General features: G+C 54.4%; 7 protein-coding genes and 1 non-coding gene across 8 annotated transcripts; 5 read left to right on the forward strand and 3 right to left on the reverse strand.

The window, feature by feature from the left end:
* Positions 1 to 22: 22 nt before the first annotated feature.
* ACO1O0_001471 (uncharacterized protein) lies at positions 23 to 529 on the reverse strand (the record flags this gene model as incomplete). Its single annotated transcript, XM_083190958.1, has 2 exons — positions 23 to 283; positions 350 to 529. The coding sequence occupies 2 exons, from the start codon at positions 527 to 529 to the stop codon at positions 23 to 25; spliced, it is 441 nt and encodes a 146-aa protein (XP_083054817.1).
* Positions 530 to 2,920: 2,391 nt separating this feature from the next.
* ACO1O0_001472 (uncharacterized protein) lies at positions 2,921 to 3,322 on the reverse strand (the record flags this gene model as incomplete). Its single annotated transcript, XM_083190959.1, has 1 exon — positions 2,921 to 3,322. The coding sequence occupies one exon, from the start codon at positions 3,320 to 3,322 to the stop codon at positions 2,921 to 2,923; it is 402 nt and encodes a 133-aa protein (XP_083054818.1).
* Positions 3,323 to 4,151: 829 nt separating this feature from the next.
* ACO1O0_001473 lies at positions 4,152 to 4,223 on the forward strand. Its single transcript has one exon. It is a non-coding gene; the product is annotated as a tRNA-Gln (tRNA).
* Positions 4,224 to 7,100: 2,877 nt separating this feature from the next.
* Positions 7,101 to 8,375, forward strand: ACO1O0_001474 (uncharacterized protein; the record flags this gene model as incomplete). Its single annotated transcript, XM_083190960.1, has 1 exon — positions 7,101 to 8,375. The coding sequence occupies one exon, from the start codon at positions 7,101 to 7,103 to the stop codon at positions 8,373 to 8,375; it is 1,275 nt and encodes a 424-aa protein (XP_083054819.1).
* Positions 8,376 to 9,734: 1,359 nt separating this feature from the next.
* On the forward strand, positions 9,735 to 10,589 carry ACO1O0_001475 (uncharacterized protein; the record flags this gene model as incomplete). The annotated part of the gene is made up of 1 exon (XM_083190961.1): positions 9,735 to 10,589. One exon carries the CDS (start codon positions 9,735 to 9,737, stop codon positions 10,587 to 10,589), a length of 855 nt encoding a protein of 284 aa, XP_083054820.1.
* Positions 10,590 to 11,165: 576 nt separating this feature from the next.
* On the forward strand, positions 11,166 to 11,986 carry ACO1O0_001476 (uncharacterized protein; the record flags this gene model as incomplete). The annotated part of the gene is made up of 3 exons (XM_083190962.1): positions 11,166 to 11,664; positions 11,747 to 11,828; positions 11,887 to 11,986. The coding sequence occupies 3 exons, from the start codon at positions 11,166 to 11,168 to the stop codon at positions 11,984 to 11,986; spliced, it is 681 nt and encodes a 226-aa protein (XP_083054821.1).
* A 552-nt stretch (positions 11,987 to 12,538) lies between these two features.
* ACO1O0_001477 (uncharacterized protein) lies at positions 12,539 to 14,976 on the reverse strand (the record flags this gene model as incomplete). The annotated part of the gene is made up of 3 exons (XM_083190963.1): positions 12,539 to 14,281; positions 14,333 to 14,898; positions 14,958 to 14,976. The coding sequence occupies 3 exons, from the start codon at positions 14,974 to 14,976 to the stop codon at positions 12,539 to 12,541; spliced, it is 2,328 nt and encodes a 775-aa protein (XP_083054822.1).
* Positions 14,977 to 17,091: 2,115 nt separating this feature from the next.
* On the forward strand, positions 17,092 to 18,855 carry ACO1O0_001478 (dynactin subunit 4; the record flags this gene model as incomplete). Its single annotated transcript, XM_083190964.1, has 2 exons — positions 17,092 to 17,364; positions 17,494 to 18,855. The coding sequence occupies 2 exons, from the start codon at positions 17,092 to 17,094 to the stop codon at positions 18,853 to 18,855; spliced, it is 1,635 nt and encodes a 544-aa protein (XP_083054823.1).
* Positions 18,856 to 19,042: the final 187 nt, after the last annotated feature.

Consider the following 19,042-nt stretch of genomic DNA (forward strand, 5'->3'; position numbering starts at 1 on the left):
TTCCACTTTAGCCCGGGAATATTCAAACAAACTCGTCCGGTCCTATCTCAAGAGCCGCCAACAGCTGAAGAAGCCGGTCTCGTCTCGTTGTGTACCATTTATCCTTTGTCTCTGCCCACATCGAAACGCTGCAGTTGTATGCGTCATCAGACTGGTATATCTTCTCCAGTTCCGAGATGTACGCGACGAGGTCATGGTGAACCTTCTGGGCTGAGCTGATCCGCACGGGCTCGCGCTCTACATAGCGATCGTTTTCGTGGTCCAGGCTGTGGGTCCTCGTTTCCTGCGCCATGTTAGCTGCGTATACAAGATTCAAGGCTTCATTTTCAAGCCTGTATCGTAATCATACCCAGTCATTCGGGAGAATGCATCCACCAGCGCAACGTCCTAGCGCTTTATAGATTTGGGAAAACCAGTATGCCATCAGCTCCTCATACCCCTTTTCTGATATTTCTCCCATTTCCTGCTCGAGGATGTCAATGAATTCGGCCTCCTCCTCAAGAATCTCGTTGATGTCGTTGTCGTCCATGGGATCGCAGTGGGTTCTCCGACCCAAATCGTCATACTCCCGTCTGCGACTGCAACACACATGGGTCATGCCCAGCTCTTCGTGTTTAGCTCTCCGGATAAACGACAGGAGCATCTTTCTGGGAGGGCCGGGAACTCCAAGTTCCTCCGCGATGTGAAGACACTCGATGCTAAACAAAGGGAGCCGAAAGTTTTCGTCCGTATCTGGTATACTGCCGGTAGCTTCAAGTCCCCCGGCAGGCAGACAGCCGTTTGGTGCACATGAGCACCTGCATCGGTCTGTATGTGCTGTATCCGCCCCTCTCGAGATGAGTACTCCCGCGGCCATGATGCCGTTCTTGAGATGATCTGGAGACACGGCTCCGTTGCGAAACCAGTAGTGAAGAGGCGTGCGGTGTAAGTCATCCTCTTGGTTTACCAGCACCCCTAAATCAATAAGCCTGTTCGCTAAACCGGGATATAGGTCTGCACTTTTCAAGTAGTCGACATTGAGTATGGTTGTCAGTTCGTTCTGCCCAAGTTGGTTGGTGTGTCCGACGATTGGGAAACCGTGGTCAATGAATGGCTCGAGCATATCGGCAGAAGTGGCCAGTCCTAGAAATAAACTGCACGCTTGTTTCAAGCCAAGATTTGAGCTTATATCTAAGTTCTCAGGCCGCCATTCGGTTAGGAGATTTCCGAGGAGGTTAGTATCAAATTTCATATAGCGGTGCTTGGACATGTAGTCTTTAGTGACTTCTTGGCCAATGATCTGTATCATCTCCCTGTCGACACTGTTTTTGAGGATCCTAAGCCCGCCAAGGACAATATCCCATTGTTCAGATTCACAGGCAAATGTCAAGAAATTCTGCCGTGCCTCAGGGTCCCATACGTGAGCCTTCAGGTCAGTAAAGTAAAGGTCCGCTCCAGTCTCGATAATCATAGACATAGCCTCCAGCTGACCCAATCCAGCTGCATATGCTAAGGGAGTTATTCCCGATAGGTCGGTGGCGTTGATATCGTGCCCATAGCGAATAAGACACGCAAGTTGCACTGGGCGTCTTACAGAAAGATGCATGGGGGTTTGGCCTAGGGAGTTTCTGGAATTTTTCTCCGAACGTGCTATCCAGTACTCAACCGATTCAGCTGTCCCGGATAAGACAGCTTCGTGAAGCGGGGTCATTCCGGCGAACCCTGTATCATCATCCTGGTGGTCAATCCCCAAGCTCACAATCTGGGTCAGAACTGGAATATGGAAACTCTTACATACCTTGGTTATTGGAGCATATCTCATCAAGAAGACCAAGACAGAAGTCGCTGCCGCGCGCTCGAAACCCCTTACTCCACATGGACGGGTTGATAATCTCAACCTCGGTAGTTTCTAGGCCCTGCTCAACTAAATGGTTCAAAAGCTGAGTAGGCCCCACGTCCCATGATTCCCATCGCTTTGATTCTATAGCACAGCATTCCACCAATCTGATAGGATGACGGTGTAGTCAGTATCACCTGAGGCACGGTTGGTGACTCCATGAGTAGAGCTCACCTTGCCGGGCAAGTTTTCTCAATTAAACCTAATTCGGAGGATAGAAATTGGATAAACTTGAAATCTTTGTCCTGCCTTGCATAGTACCACGACAAAGACGTAGGTGAGATGAGGAACGCCTGTATTTGTTTTAGGTTCACAGCTTCAACATCTGGGAGTGGGAGGTACCTCAAGGTAATTCACGCCTGCTGGGTTGACGTGATGTCTAAACGTTGGATCCTTCTGCGCGAGGACAGTAAGCTCATGCATGATTTCTTCTGTGGACATGAGGTCTTGGTGAAACATCCGAATAAGTTGAAATCCACGAGAAGTATATGGCACAATACGCTCAATTTCCAGAGCTGGATGGAGCGAAACCCTTCCCGCTGTCGTTTGGATCTGGAACTGCACAATAGCAGCCCACCGAAGCCCATATCTCGAGAGGGCTAGCCTTAGTTTCACGCCGTGCTTTGATCCGCTGCATTGTGGATTATCGCAGGTGTTCTGGAATGCGGCAACTGGTGTGTACTTTAGCGCCCAGAAGCGGCCCTGGACCTCTTCAGTGCGGTGACAGGAGCAGGAGCATGCACTTCTTAGGCAGTCTTGACGCCGGGGGGATCTTGTAGTATCCCCTGAGCGAGCCACTTTCATATCGTATCCCAAGGGGCTGTCGGCTAGAGCCGAAGAGGACATGGGACCGATTTGTAACTCAGCAGATCTATTGCCATTGCGAGTGGTCTGGTCAACCCGCGGCTGCTGAAGTCGAGTCACTAGTTCAAGTTCCTCGATAATGAGAGACGGTATCTGCAAAGTGCTGACCCTACAGGTTGAAGATTCGCACTAGGGGTGAGCGAAGTTCACCTCTGACTTTCATCTTTCAACACACAAAACTCACAGGCCAAGGTTAGTTTTCGCATCTCGGATACAGCCAATCAAGCTGTCCACATTCTCCTTCCAACGGCGAAAGGCCAGGATCTTGATGATCTTCTTGGGGCCCTCGGCCTTTGAGCTCTCGAGCAACATCTTCCTCAACGAGTGAAGGCGCTTGACAACTTGATCGCAGCTTCTCTCGCAGTGCTGGATGATAAAAGAGTCGCTGGGCGGTGCCTTTCTGATGACCTGGTCCATGACAATGGCGAGGAACTCCAACTCCCTTGTGAGAGTCTCCAATTCCGCGGGAGCGCCATCGGCACGCTGGCGGGCGTCGCGCAGTGTTTCGATGCCCTTGTTGATCTGGACGGCGAGAGATATCAGTCCCGCCGCGCCGGTGACGACACCAAACACTTCAGCCATAGCTGGTGAGAAGACGGCGCGGGAGAGGCGGATGCATGTCGAAGACAATGAGACTGGAATGGCTGAAGGCGGGGTGCTGGATTTAACGAGTCGCGAAGTACCTCATGCATGGGCTGCAGAAGCCCAGCCAGCGGACAATGACGGCCTGTAGATTGGTGATGGCAGACGGGGCTCAGCATGCTGCATAGCATAGCCACATTGAGGGGCGATTGGTGTGTTGGTCGACGCCCAACCACAACAAACCTCCTGCCAGGTCAACAGGAAGGTATGCGTCGCGTCAAATGAGCAGCCATCGCATTTTATACCAACTTCGAATCATTCTAAACTGGACCATCCGCACTTTCCCTTTGGGACTGTAGCGCATGTTTCGGCGCACCAGTACCTATGCCTCTTCGTGTCGCGCCAGGATTCTGCCGTCGTTGGTTGCCTGGTATCAACATAAATAGATTCGTTAATTCCCGACGCTTATTCCATGACGGAAAAGCGGATTTCATTACCATCGAGTCCAACGGATCTCTCCCCACACGTCAGCTGCATATTCTTATTGGCGACCCCAGAGATGCTTATATCATACTCGATAAAGATGTAGGCTTTGCTATGAGATCTTCTATCGTGAAGCAGACTGGTTTGTGCCTCGTTTCAGATCCGGAAAAGGTCACATTGGCCTTCTTCCACGACTCTCGCCATTTCGCGCATAATGCGTGTTCATAAATATACAAGTCCTGGGCTTCCGATGAGTGCGTTGGTATACTCACGGCCGCATCCACTGATTGGTACCGCTATTAAATGTTAGTGTGGAGCCCCCAATCATCGCATAAGAAGTTGCCATGGTTCCATGGTCTAACGGTTATGACTGCCGGTTCTGATCCGGCCAGCGAGGGTTCGACTCCCTCTGGGACCTTATTTTTGCCAACCGTCTTTTTTTGCCGGTATGGGGCCTTGAATATGTCAAATAATTAACCAAACAAAAAGCAAGACTACACTTAATACTATTCTACTTAAATTTATATTTTATTTTCTATAAGTAAGGTATGGTGTCTTGATACCTTCTATTCCACCCTGTTAATTAAAAACTGATTGATTCTAGGTTATCTTTGGTATATTTTCTCACTAACCCGTGGTATTATTCATTCTTCATACTCCGGCAACTGTGATGGAGGATGTTGGGCTCTAATAAGTCTGAAATACGATGAAGACTTGCCGGAACCTACCTAGGTTCTTATCGGTCAGACTCAGATGAGCAGATCTAAGTTACCTCCGATCTTTCCGTATATAATAATCCGCGCCAGACAGTTTGAAGATTAATGAGACTAGATCTCCAGCTTCTAGTCTTAGAAATTTATGTATTTCAGGGTGTGAGATTTCTAGGTGTTATTTGTACAGAGAGCGGGTCGTTGAGCATATCTTGAAAAATTACACATACTGTAAAGCAAGTATATCACTATATTTGAAGTAGTGAAACATAATCCTAGAAACTACCTATGCATAGCCTCAGGCCAAAGATGGATTTGGAACATAACAACACCGTCAACAGGCTGGAGATTTATTGCAGAGGCCGCTCTTCCTGCCAACGATGGGATTGGATCCAAGCCGGGGGGGTTGGAACTTTGCCGCTTTCTCCTGCAGGCAAATATGGCTGTGCCTTGCCTGATCTGGGCTCGGCGGATTATGAGCCAAGATGACAAGTATAAGCCCGCCAAGAGGAGGGCAATCGGGCTCATCAGAACCTTATGAGAAAGAAGCAACACCAGCAATTCTGCTCCTCAAATCCTCCCGCGCTGCCGAGAATCCAGTAGCGCCAACCCGTGACACGAGCACGCCACTTTACATCCTCCGACCTTCCTGTTCTTATTGAGATCTATAGGTACTGTGTTATGGGCATGGCAGTCTGCGGCAGTTGGGCCCATCTCAGTGCATGAAAAGGAGAAAACCCTGCATGATGGAATCCGAGACATGGGGGTCCCTGCCTGTCAACCCCCAGCAGTGGGACATCTCCCCGCGATTGGTGGGGCGGGAGTGTGTCTGGCTTCCTCACCCACCACCATGGCGCAGTTGGCAACAACAACCGACGCCCACAGTGTCCTTGTAGCCTGCCGCTTTTCTAAAATTTTCTGGTCTAAGGGTCTCTTTCGAATCGCCTTGTCGACTTTTTCAAATCTTGACTCTTGTCGGTCCCTGTTTTCCCGACAGAAAGCGTCGTAAGCAAAGAAATGGGGGCATCGAAATTCCTTCTGGAGGGTTCTGGCTGACGCTAGTATCCGAACGACCCTGCGCCCACGCACGCAAACCCGCGCAATATCCCCGGCGCACATGGCTCATGGTCCCTGGGGAATGTCACTGCACGTCACTGACATCTCCACGGTGGCGTTCAAGACGTCGTTTAGCTCGGGGGGCGAGTCATGGAGCGGTTTTGGGGCCGCGCTGATGGCCGCGAGTCGTCGACTCGTGAATGGCCAGGCACACGGGCTAGTAGGCAATAAGCTTCAGCCGGCACCGATGAACCGTAGTTCCATCGATATCTTCATCGTTCGGGTAGGATCTGGCTCGTTCGTCATTGGTCGATCAGCGCGATGAAGTGTTGCCTCCATCGCCCAGGTCATCTGATGGTGGGAGCCCCGGGCCTCGTCATTCGCTACTCGCAGACCCTCTAGCCATTGACTCTGACGCCACCAGGCACCAGTGTCGAATCATGACGCAGAAGACTCGGATGCGATTGGAAGTCCCATCTTCCAGTTGCCGGCCGTCGAGCCGCATAGATCAATGGAACCAACAAGTCTGGGGGTCCCCACTGACTCGCGCCCGCCATCTACCCGTCCATATGCCTTTACTTTGTACTTCAGCGACAGAAGGCAATGAAGCAGTTCAGCCCATCTTGGCGAACGATTCCATCAAGGTTGACATGAAGTTGGGCAGGTCAAGAGCGAAGGATGCTTCCGCTGTTAGCCAGCTGCTGTTGCTGTGCTCCTGCGTGAGAGGACAATATCGAAAACCGACCTGGGGGACTCCCACTGGACTAGGGATACATGGCACGATGCGACAAGAAGATAACCAACAAATCCCATGGCAGAACCGTCTTGCACGCAATGTTTCCGGTTCTTGAGGCCATTGTTTGCATGCCCCGCTAGAACTCAGTCGCCACAAAGCTCCTCTTCGTTGGCCATTCCATCCACGACTCGCCTTGCGAGACGACATGGCAGAGTATTGTCGTCTCCAAGATGTTGACTCGCACATCTGGTCGAAGCAGGGTCCGCCCACACGTTAGACCCAACATCGCCCGCTAGTGACATCCACACCTGGAGCACGTCGCACGTGCAGAGTCTTCCCCTCCGCGCGTTCCTGTCGTCTCCGACGTCCTAGTCAACACCACCACACCCTCACAAGGCTGTGGCGGCCACGCAGAGGTGGGTCCACGCCGCGTGCAAGGCTGCGTTTTCCCCGATGGAGATAAGTCGGGGGCTGTTTATGGTGCCTGGTTCCTGTTCAGCCGCTGGTGGCTTTTACCTCCGGTGGGGAACTAGCAACAGGTTCGCTCTCAATCCGACGTCGTGCATGGTCGAGCATGTGTCCATCATGTACTATATAAGGGGCCTTCATCCACCACCCTTCTTGGGCTCCTCAAATTCTTTCAACACTTACATTCTCTCATTCACACTCTGGCAAGCTCTGGAAGCTCGCCAAACTTCTCTCTCTAGTCACTCTCTTGACTACCCTTTGCCGATCTTCGGCATAGCCTCTCATTTCAAAAAACAAAAGAAACATTCGACTGTCACAAGTCAACATGCGTTCGTTCGGATTCCTGGCCGCCCTGATGGGCACGGCCGCCGCCGCTCCTTTCATGAACACCGAGAGTGTCCAGAGCAACAACGTCCAACGTTCCACCCACAAGTCTTCGAAGACTTCCAGCGTCGCCGCCAACAAGATCAAGAACGCTTCCGACCACCCGCTGAACCTTCAGCTCGTCAATAATATTGGCGGGAGCTCCCTCAACTGCTACATCACCGGCTCCGACTCGGATAACCGCGTCTTCTTCGTTGGCGCGGACGGCAACCTCATCTACCCCTCGTCCGGCAGCTCCATTGGCCCCTCTTCCATCGACGACTCCATCGCCATCTCCATGCCCGATAAAGGCGAGACCCTCGACATCACCGTCCCTGTCTCCTTCTCTTCGGGCCGGATCTACTTCTCCCAGGGCGACCTGTCCTTCCACATGGTCGGCAACACTCTCGTCCAGCCGACCGTCAGCAACGCCAATGACGCTAGCCACAACATCAACTGGGGCTTCGTCGAGATGTCCATGACGCCTGAGGGCGAGGCCTGGGCCAACATCTCCTACGTCGACTTCGTCGGCCTCGTCATGTCCATGACCATGGAGTCCAAGGACAACGGCACCCAGGAGGTCGTTGGCCTCGCTGGCAACGCCGTCCCCAAGATCTGCAGCGAGCTCGAGAAGCAGGGTGACGCCGATGGCCTCCCCTGGGGCGACTTGTGCGTCAAGTCCAAGAGCGGCAAGCCTCTCCGTGTGCTCTCTCCCGAGGACTCTGGGCTCGGCAGCTTCGACGACTACTTCAGCGATTACGTCGACCGCGTGTGGTCCAAGTACAAGTCCCAGACCCTTACCATCGACACCCAGAAGGGTGACATTGGCAAGGTCGCCTGCCGGGTCAAGGGTGACAAGCTCCAGTGCGAGGGCGACAACCGTGGCTACTCCAAGCCCACCACTGCCGATATTCTTGGCTGCAACTCCGGTCCCTTCACCGTCCTCGGCAGCGACAACGACGTCCACGGCGCCATCGTCCCCCGCCTGTGCGCTGCCTTCAACCGCGGCACCCTGGCCGTAAGCGGTGGCAACGTCCAGCCCGGCCCTGCCGAGAACAAGTACTACACCACCAAGCCTACCAACCACTACAGCCGCCTCATCCACAAGCACGAGGTGGACGGTAAGGGCTACGCCTTCCCCTACGACGATGTCAACCCCAGCGGCTCTGAGGATGCTGCTGGCCTTGTCTCCGGCCATGCTAAGGTTCTCACCTTCTATGCCGGTGGCAAGAAGTAAATTTGATTTCGTCGAGCGAGAATCACCACACAAGGCTACTCTGGCTTAGTGTGTTCAGAAAGGAGTGACGGAAATCTTCATTGTACATAATTCCGTTCTTTACAAAATCAACTTATAACACCCATGTATATGGGTGGCAACAGTCGTTTAGTCCATTCCAATATGTGATCCGGATTCATCATGACCATAGATTCCATTGTGATGCCAATGATGCCATTGGATGACACTACCTGCGCAATTAACATAAAAAAAACTTACACCTACTTTGCTTTTTTGAGGACTTTGGTAATGGTGGCATGTAGTCATGATTCATGACTCAGGTTGTGCTGGTGGAGCAGGTCGGAATTGAGCGTGGCGTCTAACCCAGCAACGACTCAGTGCCGGGGGGCGAAGGGGTTCCCAAGACTCGGCAAATCCAACACGACGTCTACCGAATGCCTGCACTGCCAGAATCCCCATGAGTCGGGTTCATTACTGTGGGATGATGATGCTGCCACTCAACATCAGGAATCGTCAAGAGTCACATGACCGTTGTCTCCAGCACTTGCTTAGAAGGCCAAATCAGCGCTAACCTTTCAAACTCTTTCTGGTCACGGGGTGCGCTCCGCCAACAGGGGCTGAATCGGGGATGTTTTGTTGATTCGAGGGGCGAAGGATGAAGAATGCGAACATGAGAGTTCTGATAGGGAAGTCGAGAAGCCGGGCTCCATCAGCGTCACCGGCAGGAAGCCTATCACTCCAGGCAGCAAAATGGTATCACGTGACCAACTCACGGGTGGGTCCTTGGCTCAGCGCAGCAGCTTGCCACGCGATTGCGACTTCCTCAACACCACCACTACTCGTACGAGCATTGGGTGCGTCCAGTAGCTTCTGTATCGCTTCGTCAGCACGTTTGATAGAGGTCGCGCTACAAAACGAATCCCTGGCGCCCAGTTCTAGGTGGCAATGACTAAGCATGCCAAGACGTTACCTATGGCCCGCCAAATCTCTCTGATCGTTTCTAGCCAAGTCTCAGATTGCCGAACAAGTATCCGTAGACTCAAAGCACCTCTGCATAAGCCGATTGGTTGTTCGTGATAGACATCCAGACAATGCGTTCGACCGCCGTGCGCTGTGCAAGACTCCAGAACCTGTTGGTGGCCGTATCCCGTACATGTGCGCTGGTGCCGCTAACGATGCAGTGGCAGCCTATATCGACAGCCCGTATCGGCGTCTAGAACATCCCCGCGTCTCACCCTGGATCTCGAGAACCCTTCGCGGAGTTGTTGCCAGTTATTTTCAACCGCAAGTGTCCCCAAAAGTCGCGTCCAGGTACCGGGACCTCGGGTTCAACAAGCGGCCTCACTCTCTACCGACAACATGGCGGGGCTGGAGTCGACTCTCACGCCGGCTTTGCTGTCAGAGATCCGTGACTTCTGGTTCAGCCATATCGACAGTGAAGATGCCCTCATCCTCCCCGACCAGGAGCACATAATGCGGTGGTTCGTTGGCGGCGAGGAACTGGACAAGCTCTGCGTGCAAGTTTCCCCTCGACCCACACCGCTATTCGCAAGAATCAATGTTCTGACCTCACAAATCAGACAGCGCTTCGCCCCAACCCTCACAGCCATCAGGGCTTCTGGCGCCACGACGGGGCGCGAGATCCTTGAGGCTGCAAACCCCCAGGGCCCGCTCGACTGGTTGAGCTTGGTGGTGCTGCTAGACCAGCTACCGCGCAACTGCTACCGCGGCGACGAGGCATCCGTCGCCTTCACCGTCTTCGACCCTCTGGCCCGCGACGTCGCAGCCGCGGCCATCGAGCGGGGCATCCCGGAAACGGACCCCCAGATCCAGTGGCTCATCTGCCGCCGCATGTGGTTCTATCTGCCGCTTATGCACTCAGAGGACCTGGCGATGCACGAGCAGGCCACCGAAGCGTACGCGCGACTCGCGGCGGACATGGAATCGCTCGCGTCGGGATCGCAGGAAGGGGCCAAAGACGGGGTCGATGAGGTTCGCGCGCGGGCGGTGCGCGTCATGGCGGGTCATGGGGAGCGGGCGATAGGCATGGCCAAAATGCAGATCGAATTCGAGAAGAAGCACCTGGACATCATCAGGCAGTTTGGGCGGTATCCGCACCGCAACAAGGCGTTGGGCAGGGAACCCACGGCGGAGGAGATTGAGTACCTGGCCAATGGGGGTGAGACATTCAGCGCGTCGCAGAATAAGAATTGAGATGCTTGGTTTGGATTTTTAGATGACTTGGACGCGTGTTCGTAGGTGCGGTGGGGGAAAATGAATGAAGCCAGTCCAGCCTCGGTTGATTGGGTGTCGTGACATCGCTCTAGGGGGATGTCTCAGTGGTACCCTCACTGCTAGGACACAGCTTTGCCATTAGGCCACCCTAGACCTGCTTTAACGGCACCCTGGAACTTCAGAGCGACTTCAAAGTTGGGACCAAGGTTGGGCCATGTCGTATAGGTAGGTACCATCCATAACTTCCCCAAGTGTGTCACCCAAACCCAAGCCCCATTCCTCCGTCGGCCCATTTCATGGCGCGTCCCCGATTCTCCGCGTATCGCATCCCCGCAACTCTGCCCCGGATACGCTACGACCCGGGCATTGCTGAGCGTATTACGGAGCTCCATATTGGCCAGTCCTGCATAAAACCATTTCCCCTGCACCAGCACCCACATCTGTAGTTCTGCGCCAGAACACTCTCTCACCACCATCACAACTTCGTGTTTCCCCTCCCACACTGCTTTCCCCCGCGCGCTGTACAGCTTCGCCTCCCTCTGCTCAGTGCCCATCATGGTGAGCACCCGCTCCTCCTCCCGCCCGGCGGACACGCCTCCCATCTACCTCTCCTCCACCAAGTCCCAGCGCACTACTACCACCAACAACACCACAACCACCAAGGCCGCCCCCGCAGACGCCTGGCACCACGCCCCCTCCAGCTTCACCCTCCTCTGGCTGGCCATATCCCTGCCCCTCGTCATCTGGGACACTGTCTACATCCTCTGCCGGCCCCTCACCATGGAGGGCGGCAGCATGCACTGGCCCCTCTGGGTCCCCTACCGCCTCTACGGCGAGGTCGACCACATCTATGGCTGGAAGGCCTTCCACGCCCACAACGGCTTCTCCAGCGCCCAGGGCTTCCTCAACGCCATCGAGACCACCATGTACCTCGCCTACCTGTACATGACCTACGGCCAGGGCGCCTGGAAGGCCGGCGGGAGGCGCGGTGCCACGGCCGTGCTTGTCGGCTTCAGCGCCGCCATTATGACGCTGAGCAAGACGGTTCTCTACTGTGAGTTGGCTGAACCCCCCGTGTTCCTGTGTGAAAGTGGCAGTTTTTTTTTTGTTTGTTTTTTTGCTGACTCGAGAGCAAGGGGCAAACGAGTACTTCAGTGGTTTTGACAACATCGGCCATAACACCTGGGGCGATCTCATCCTGCTCTGGATTATCCCCAAGTGAGTACTCTGACATATCATTCCTCTCGGGGGAAGAAACTTCTAACCTGTTTCACAGCGGCGCGTGGCTGGTTGGCTCGACGGGCATGATCTGGACCATGGGCGGCAACATCATCGACGGCCTCACGGCCGCCTCGGGGCGGAGTAAGCGGGATTGAAGCAGCTCCGAGAAGCCTGCATGAGACATATACCGGGATGTGATGATTTTGTGAGCATGAGTTGTTGCGGAAACGATTGACGATGCGATTGATGGTCGCCTTGGACAGGCAAAGCGACATACCCTGTCTACATATAATATTCTAATGACAATTTGCGTAGTATATATTATAGATTGCTGACATCCGGATCATGAAAGTGATAATACCTTATCACCACCGAATTTCATTAAAAAAACGTAAATTAATAAATTGTACTGTATTTACTGGCCCGCCGCTCAACGTGAGCCCGCTTCCAGATGGGCGTTTCAACAGAAACCCCACGGAAAGAATATCGAGTGTGTGCAATAATAACCCGTCGCAAGTGAAGAGAAAGAATAGAACTGCTAAGGTATAATAAGGTCGTTAAAGAAAAAGGAAATGTCCGCCAGGACGTGGTGGCGGTCGCATCAAGACCACCATACATAAAAGGGATCAAAGAAGAAAAGAAATGCGCGTCAAGCGCCAGCAGGTTTTTCGCTTCCCCCCATGCCATCCATGCCCTCCTCTAGCCCGTTACCTCATCTCTGTCAGCCCACCCAGGTCGGCGTACTGCTCCCACGCGGGCTGCACATCGCCCTCGCCGCCGTCCATAAACGCCTGCATCGCTGCCCAGTCATCCTCGACGACGCGCCGCGGCTGCAGGCTGTCCCATGTGCCGTTGTTCGGGCCACCGCCGCTGCCGAAGAAGCTGTCGCGCTGCTCCTGGACAAGCTTCTCGTAAATGTCCGAGTAGTCGTTTGCGCCGGGTTGTTTGCTGCTGCGGCTGCTGCTGCGGCTGGTGGGCATCATCATCATGGAGCTCACGGGGCGTTTTAGGGGGTTGGAGCCGGTTGGCGAGTTACTTCTGGCGGGGTTGAGTAGCATGGATACGACGTTGCGCTTCTGGGATCGTGGAGGCTTGGTCGCTTCTGGCTGTAGGGTATAGTTGGAGAACGAGATCATGCTGGTCGGTGTTGCAATGGTTGATTCCACCGTGTCACCGCTATCTGAACTGTCTTGGGACGAGGAATTCGTGCTTGACGACTTGGAGGCAGTCGAATTATTCCTCACGGCCCATGAGGCCGACTCAGCTGTCTGGGGTCCGCATTCCAGGGACACGTAATTCAGCCCGTTGCCGTACCCCTGAACCACGATCTCGTGGTGCACTGGTCTGGCGGGAACGGTAGACTGGGATGCCTCCTGCGGTGTCGGCTTGAAAATCCTCATAGATCGGCGAATAGTTGAGTTCCGGCTCAGGCCGCGAGCCACGCAGTTTGACGTGCTTGCTGAGCTGGTAGGGGTAGACCCAGTCCGCTCAACATGCGTCGGTTTGTCGTGCGTCAGCGCAAAGTAATCAATATCGGGCTTGATCTCAATCTGTCCATGGTTGCCCGTCGCGCCCGCAGAGTCTGCCCAATAAACCAATGGCGATGACTGGACAGCCAGGTCTGTCTGTCGCCGCATAAGGCTTGTCAGGTCCACCGTCGGTTCTGACCAAGGCGGCACGTTCTCGGTAGAGATGGCCACATGGTACGGCGCGTCACCAGCATCAAGCACCTCTGGAGGGATATCCGTCACGCTCCGCAGGACCTGGTACGTGGCATATATCAGAATCCACCGCACCTTGCGCGCGTCTACCAGCGACACCTTTTCCTGCCTATCAGCCTTGTCCGTGGAGAAGACGGAACTCTCCTCAAAATCGCAGTAACCCTTGACCAGGTCGTTCTGAAAGGCGTCCTGATGTCTCCGGTTGGATGCCTTGACGAGCGCCGCGTGGGCGACCAATTTCTGTTCCGAGCGCAGTCTCCCGAGGCGAGAGCGCCACAGTATCCGGTGGCACGCCGAGGTTTTCTGGTCGAACTCGGGCAGCCGGGGCTGGAAGTGTTCCAGCGTCTTGTATCCATGTTTAGCGTCAAACATTTGCACGAGCTGTAGAGTGCAGATGCCTCCGCATGCCGTAGATGGCATGCCCTCGGAGGAGGAGTGCGTGTCATCTACCAGCAGCTTATAAAGGGTCTCAAAGTCATCACGCATCGTGGCGCATTGCCTCGGCCCAAATATCCGTGGGGGATACTGGCCAAATTTGGCAGTGTAGTGAGATATTAGAAAGTTTCGAAATCTCTCCAAGTGTGCTCGTATTTCGGAGGGTATTCCAACGTGGGATTCGGAGAGTTCGTCGTGAAGAAAGCCGTTGAGCATATCGGTAGCCGCATAGAGGCGTTCGTCCAGATCCTCCCTTGCCTGGGGGATCATATTCTTGGTTTCGGAGCTCAGTTTCTAGAACGATTAGTCCTCAGACTCCCTGGTGGACAACTGTAGGAAGGTTACCTGGTATTCCAAACTGGTAAGGAGCTTACTGCCCATACCAACGCAGTGAGCGAATGCCCGGATGTAGATGTCCTTCATTTGAAACTTCTCAGCCAGGTAGAGCATGCCTACTGCATGATTTGGCTGGTTCACCAGATCAAGATAACCCTCCTCGTCCATGTAATCCATCATGTCTTTTACGTTATCCTTAACGTCAGCTCGGAACTCGTGCATGCTATACAGGAGCCCCACGAGCGCCTGGCCGAGGTGCTCGCCAACCACAGACCGTCGGAGGACCCAGGCAAAGAAATTCCTCGTGGCGACATGATAAACGTATGCCTGTTCCTTGTCTGCCATCGCGGGAGGGGGGATGTACAGGTCGACGGTTCGCTTGGGATCGGTACCCCATATCTCGAGCTGTCTCGGCGTTCTTGGAGCTGGCCCTTCGGTAACAAGGAAACGCTCAATCAAGGGGAAGCACTTCTTATGAAGAAGCTCCTTGAAGGGTAGTTTGAAGGAAGGACCTCGTGTCGACTGGCCTTTGGCGTATAGGTGTACGAAGCAGTTCCCGTTGCGAAGCCACAGCTCTGGATCCTGCGTTTTGTCAGCCAACTGTCTCTTCCGCACATCACGTTTCAAGACTCACTTTTCGCAGCCCATCCCATTGTCTGCAGGTCCTTGCAGCTCCATCCCATCTCTTTACAGGTCCCGACTTGGGACAAACCATGTCCACAAACGTGCCCAGGTTCCTGTCGCCTGAGGCTGGCCACGAACAGGCCATTCTCTTCAAGTGATAGCGTTCCGCCACGCTGGTTAAAGATGGAGAAGTCTCAAAAAAATGAGAGATAGAAAGGGCTCCAAAGAATGCAAACCCTGTACTGTCCCGTGCCTGTGGTCTCCCGCGCAATTGTCGGTACCCTGCAGCTGGGTAATGGCTTTAAGCTCTGTAATGAGGTCTCAGCAGAGGATCCATGATTGTGGGTGTAACCTGGGGACTGACCGCACCAATTGATAGTATTCAAACGGGGTTCCGTGATAAATATGTCATCCGCCCTTGGAGTCCGGGGCCGCAGACCCAGATAGCATGACCATCGAACGTGACAATCGCTTCCGTAAATGTGTCGTATCTCGTTGATGAGGTGGCTTAGCAGGGAGGTCGGTGACGGAAAGGGGACAAATTTCAAAGACAAAGTAATATACTAATACAACACAATTCCGAGCTGCTGAGAGGGGACCCGTCAGCTTCCGGTCCGGAGGTGAGGTTCGGGTTTCATGGAAATGCTAAGACACCGCAAGCGCATCTCTTGGCGCGGTGATCTCCGGCTAGTTTTAGCAGCAAAACAAAGAAAAGATAACACCAACGCATGTACAACGTGGATATCAAGAATTGGTTGCGTCGGTGAGAGCGAGTGAGAGCAGTTGAGAGCCAGTCTCAACCACCATGTTCCTTTTCGTAAACCGGAAGCCCCAAACTGCTTACCACCATGGTTTTGAGCGTTGCTCAGGGACCGCTGGGAAGGGGTACATATGCTTCGTGGGCACTGGGCAGGGACAGAATGAGATCATAAGCCCCCGGATTAAGATGAAGCCCACAGGGATCTCCCCACGCTACCCGCTGTAGCTCTAGGCTCGATGTGACCTGTGAGGTGTGCTGGCACGGTGACAACGCTAATCCAGTCCACGGTGACCACCGTAAATCTGCAGGTTCAGGAATGGCATATTAGACAGATATCGGGCCTTGGCCGGCGCACTACTGGATGATGATTGGAATAACAATCCCGATGCTGTACAGAGTACGAATATTCGTGCAAGGACAGGACAATCGTTGACGACATTGCGGCGCTCAAGAGACGGCGCGGCCGAATTGCTACGGACTCGTACGTATTCGTAATACCAGGATGGTCCCTTGAAAGATGACGAGATCTTGCAAGTATGTTATATGATGTCGATCCAGGAGTTCGCTGCAGATCATGACCGGAGCCCTGGAAATTGCGACGCCCTAAGATCAGCCGTCTCGTCTGCGCCCCAGCGTTAACGATTCGTCACTTTGTGCCATTGACCCATTTGTTCAACGTCAGTTCGGAGAATTGTGCTTCACAAATGACGGCAATGCAGAAAACTGGTGGACCGTCTTCGATTGCGAAGCTGTGGCCCGTTCCACGAGGCCATCCCACTTGTTTGCCAAACGTAGGAGAAAACATCGCTCCGTTTGAGACAGGTACGTAGGCGTTGAATCGTTGATCTCGGCTCTGGTCGCGTGGGTTTGTCGCAGCCTCTCGCAGTCTGCAGGTTGGTTGATGACTTGGCGGTGCTGCGAGTGCTCCAACGGCCAAGAAGAGCCTGCACGAATCACCAGACCGCTGGACGATGCGATAGCGGTGAAGATCTGAGACCACCATACCCAGTTGATGGGTAGTAGCACCACTGCGCGCCATGATAGATGGGGATGAGACGTTGCGCGGCTCATATCGTCACGTGCAGTCAGGTTCAGCCTATCCATAGATTGGGGCATTTTAATAGCTCGCCTAGCAAACAGGCGCGCTGATATGAATGAAACCCCACACGCATCTGAGAGAAGAGCCGTTGAGAACATCATGATGGGCAGAGACGAGTGGCACAAGTGCCACACAGTGGGCCCTGGCACTTGGTCTTCTGCTGACTAAGACCAACGTTCACCACGGTGAACCCCCTTCACCGACCCTGACCGACCTGGGAACTTGGACATTGTGGGAGCTCCGAGCGGCTTGGACGATCTTCTCTGCCCGAGATGCAGTGGCAAAATGGCGCTCTCGACACCCTACACGTACATACAATGTCCCTGTTCTGACCAGCTAACCAGCGAAAACGACAACCACTCCGGCTCCCACTCCTCTGTCGACGACGAGGAGCGCACCTTCGATCCACGCGCCCCGCGCTCCAATTACAGCCTCTACCCCCTCGAGTACCTCCTCTACTGCGAGGACTGCCAGCAGATCCGCTGCCCAAGATGTGTCCTCGAGGAGATTGTCACCTACTACTGCCCAAACTGCCTGTTTGAGGTCCCAAGCAGCAACGTCAGAAGCGAAGGAAACAGGTAGGGCCTTCGTCACGGCCAGGCTTCTTGTCAGAATCGCGTCCAGCTAACTGTTTCAAGATGTACGCGAAGCTGCTACCAATGCCCCATCTGTACGAGCCCAGTCCAGGTCGGCGAGATCCAGACCGAGCCAGAGACAAACCTGCTCAGCGCTGAGAGCCAGTCGACCCTTCACGGACCCTTTGCTTTGTTCTGCCAGTACTGCAACTGGTCCTCCAGCGAGATCGGTCTCGAATTCGACCGTCCGAGCGGTATCCCTTCGCAACTGGCCAAACTGAAAAATGGAGGAGAGCCTAAGATCACAGCCAAGGACGTCAAGGAGCAGCGCAAAGAGAATCCCGATCAGCCACCTGTCCCCGACGACCTGGTGGACACTGAACTGCAGTTTAACAGTCTAAAATCATTCTACCAGTCCCAGGTTTCTGAACCTGGAGGAGCTGCTGGCGGCCTAACATTTGGTGAAGGCGGCTTGGGCTTCTCCTCGCCAGCTGCCTTGTCCCGCATCATGTCCCTGTATACTACGGGGCGTGGCCAGCCAGGGAGAATGCAGCAGGGGCCCCCAGACGTCATGCGCGAGGCCTCGAACACGGACGATGGCCTGAAGCTCGCGCAACTGGACGAGGCCGCCGCGGTCAAGAAGCTACTAAATGGTGGATGGTATGAGACGCTCTCCAGTGAGCAGCGCCTCTCTCAGCTGGAGCCCCCGCGCTTCCAGGATGAGCTGCGACCAACCCAGTGCGTGCTTCGCACCAAGCGCTCTAAGCGCTGCGCCGTCTGCCGGCACATCATCTCGAAGCCGGAAAACAAGGTGGCGTCGACGCGGTTCAAGATCCGCCTAGTTGCCAAATCATACATCCCAACCATCACGATACGACCGCTTCGACCGACCGCTGCTGCCGTCCCCGTTGGCGCTCGGCCGGACTTCCCGCAGGAGGCGCCTATGAAGCCGCTCCAGCCGTACCAGTACCTCCTCACTTTCAACAACCCGCTATTCGAGAACATCAAGGTCACGCTGGCCACGCCGAACGACACTCCGGGGAGATTCTCCAGCAAGGTCACCCTGCTGTGTCCTCAGTTCGAGGTCGACGCCAACACGGACATGTGGGACGATGCGCTCCGCGACGACGACCGGGACAAGAAACGGCTAGGCGAGGAGACGAGCGGCCAGGCTGAGGTGGGCAAGATCTACGAGCGCGGGCGGAATTGGGTGAGCATCATCTTGGAGGTGATACCGCCGTCCCTCAAGGCCGAGAACCTCCCCGCCGAGACTTCCTCCGGGCAGAAGATAAGCCAGGGGCCGCTGAAGGATGACGAGGACATTTTGGAGATACCCATGTTTGTGCGGATGGAGTGGGAGGCCGACTCGCAGCACGACATGGGGGGCGCGCCAGGCAGGGACAAGGACGGGAGCGAGAAGCGGGAGCTAGCATACTGGTGTGTGCTGGGCGTGGGACGCATCAGTCACGAGTGAGAGGGGGTTCATGAATCTACATTTTTGAGATACCCAGAAAACAAGCGAGCGAGCCAAGTTTGGAGGAGACATGATGGGAGTGATTTGTGCCAGATTTGCGGCAGCCTGTATCATTACCAAGCTACCATACTCTCAAAAGACGCCAAGCCCTTTTTGAACAACCGTTGATGCCTAAAATCACTTCCCG

This window comes from Amphichorda felina (genome assembly GCF_050947745.1).
Source record: "Amphichorda felina strain 45539 chromosome Unknown scaffold_1, whole genome shotgun sequence".
Classification (NCBI taxonomy): domain Eukaryota; kingdom Fungi; phylum Ascomycota; class Sordariomycetes; order Hypocreales; family Bionectriaceae; genus Amphichorda; species Amphichorda felina.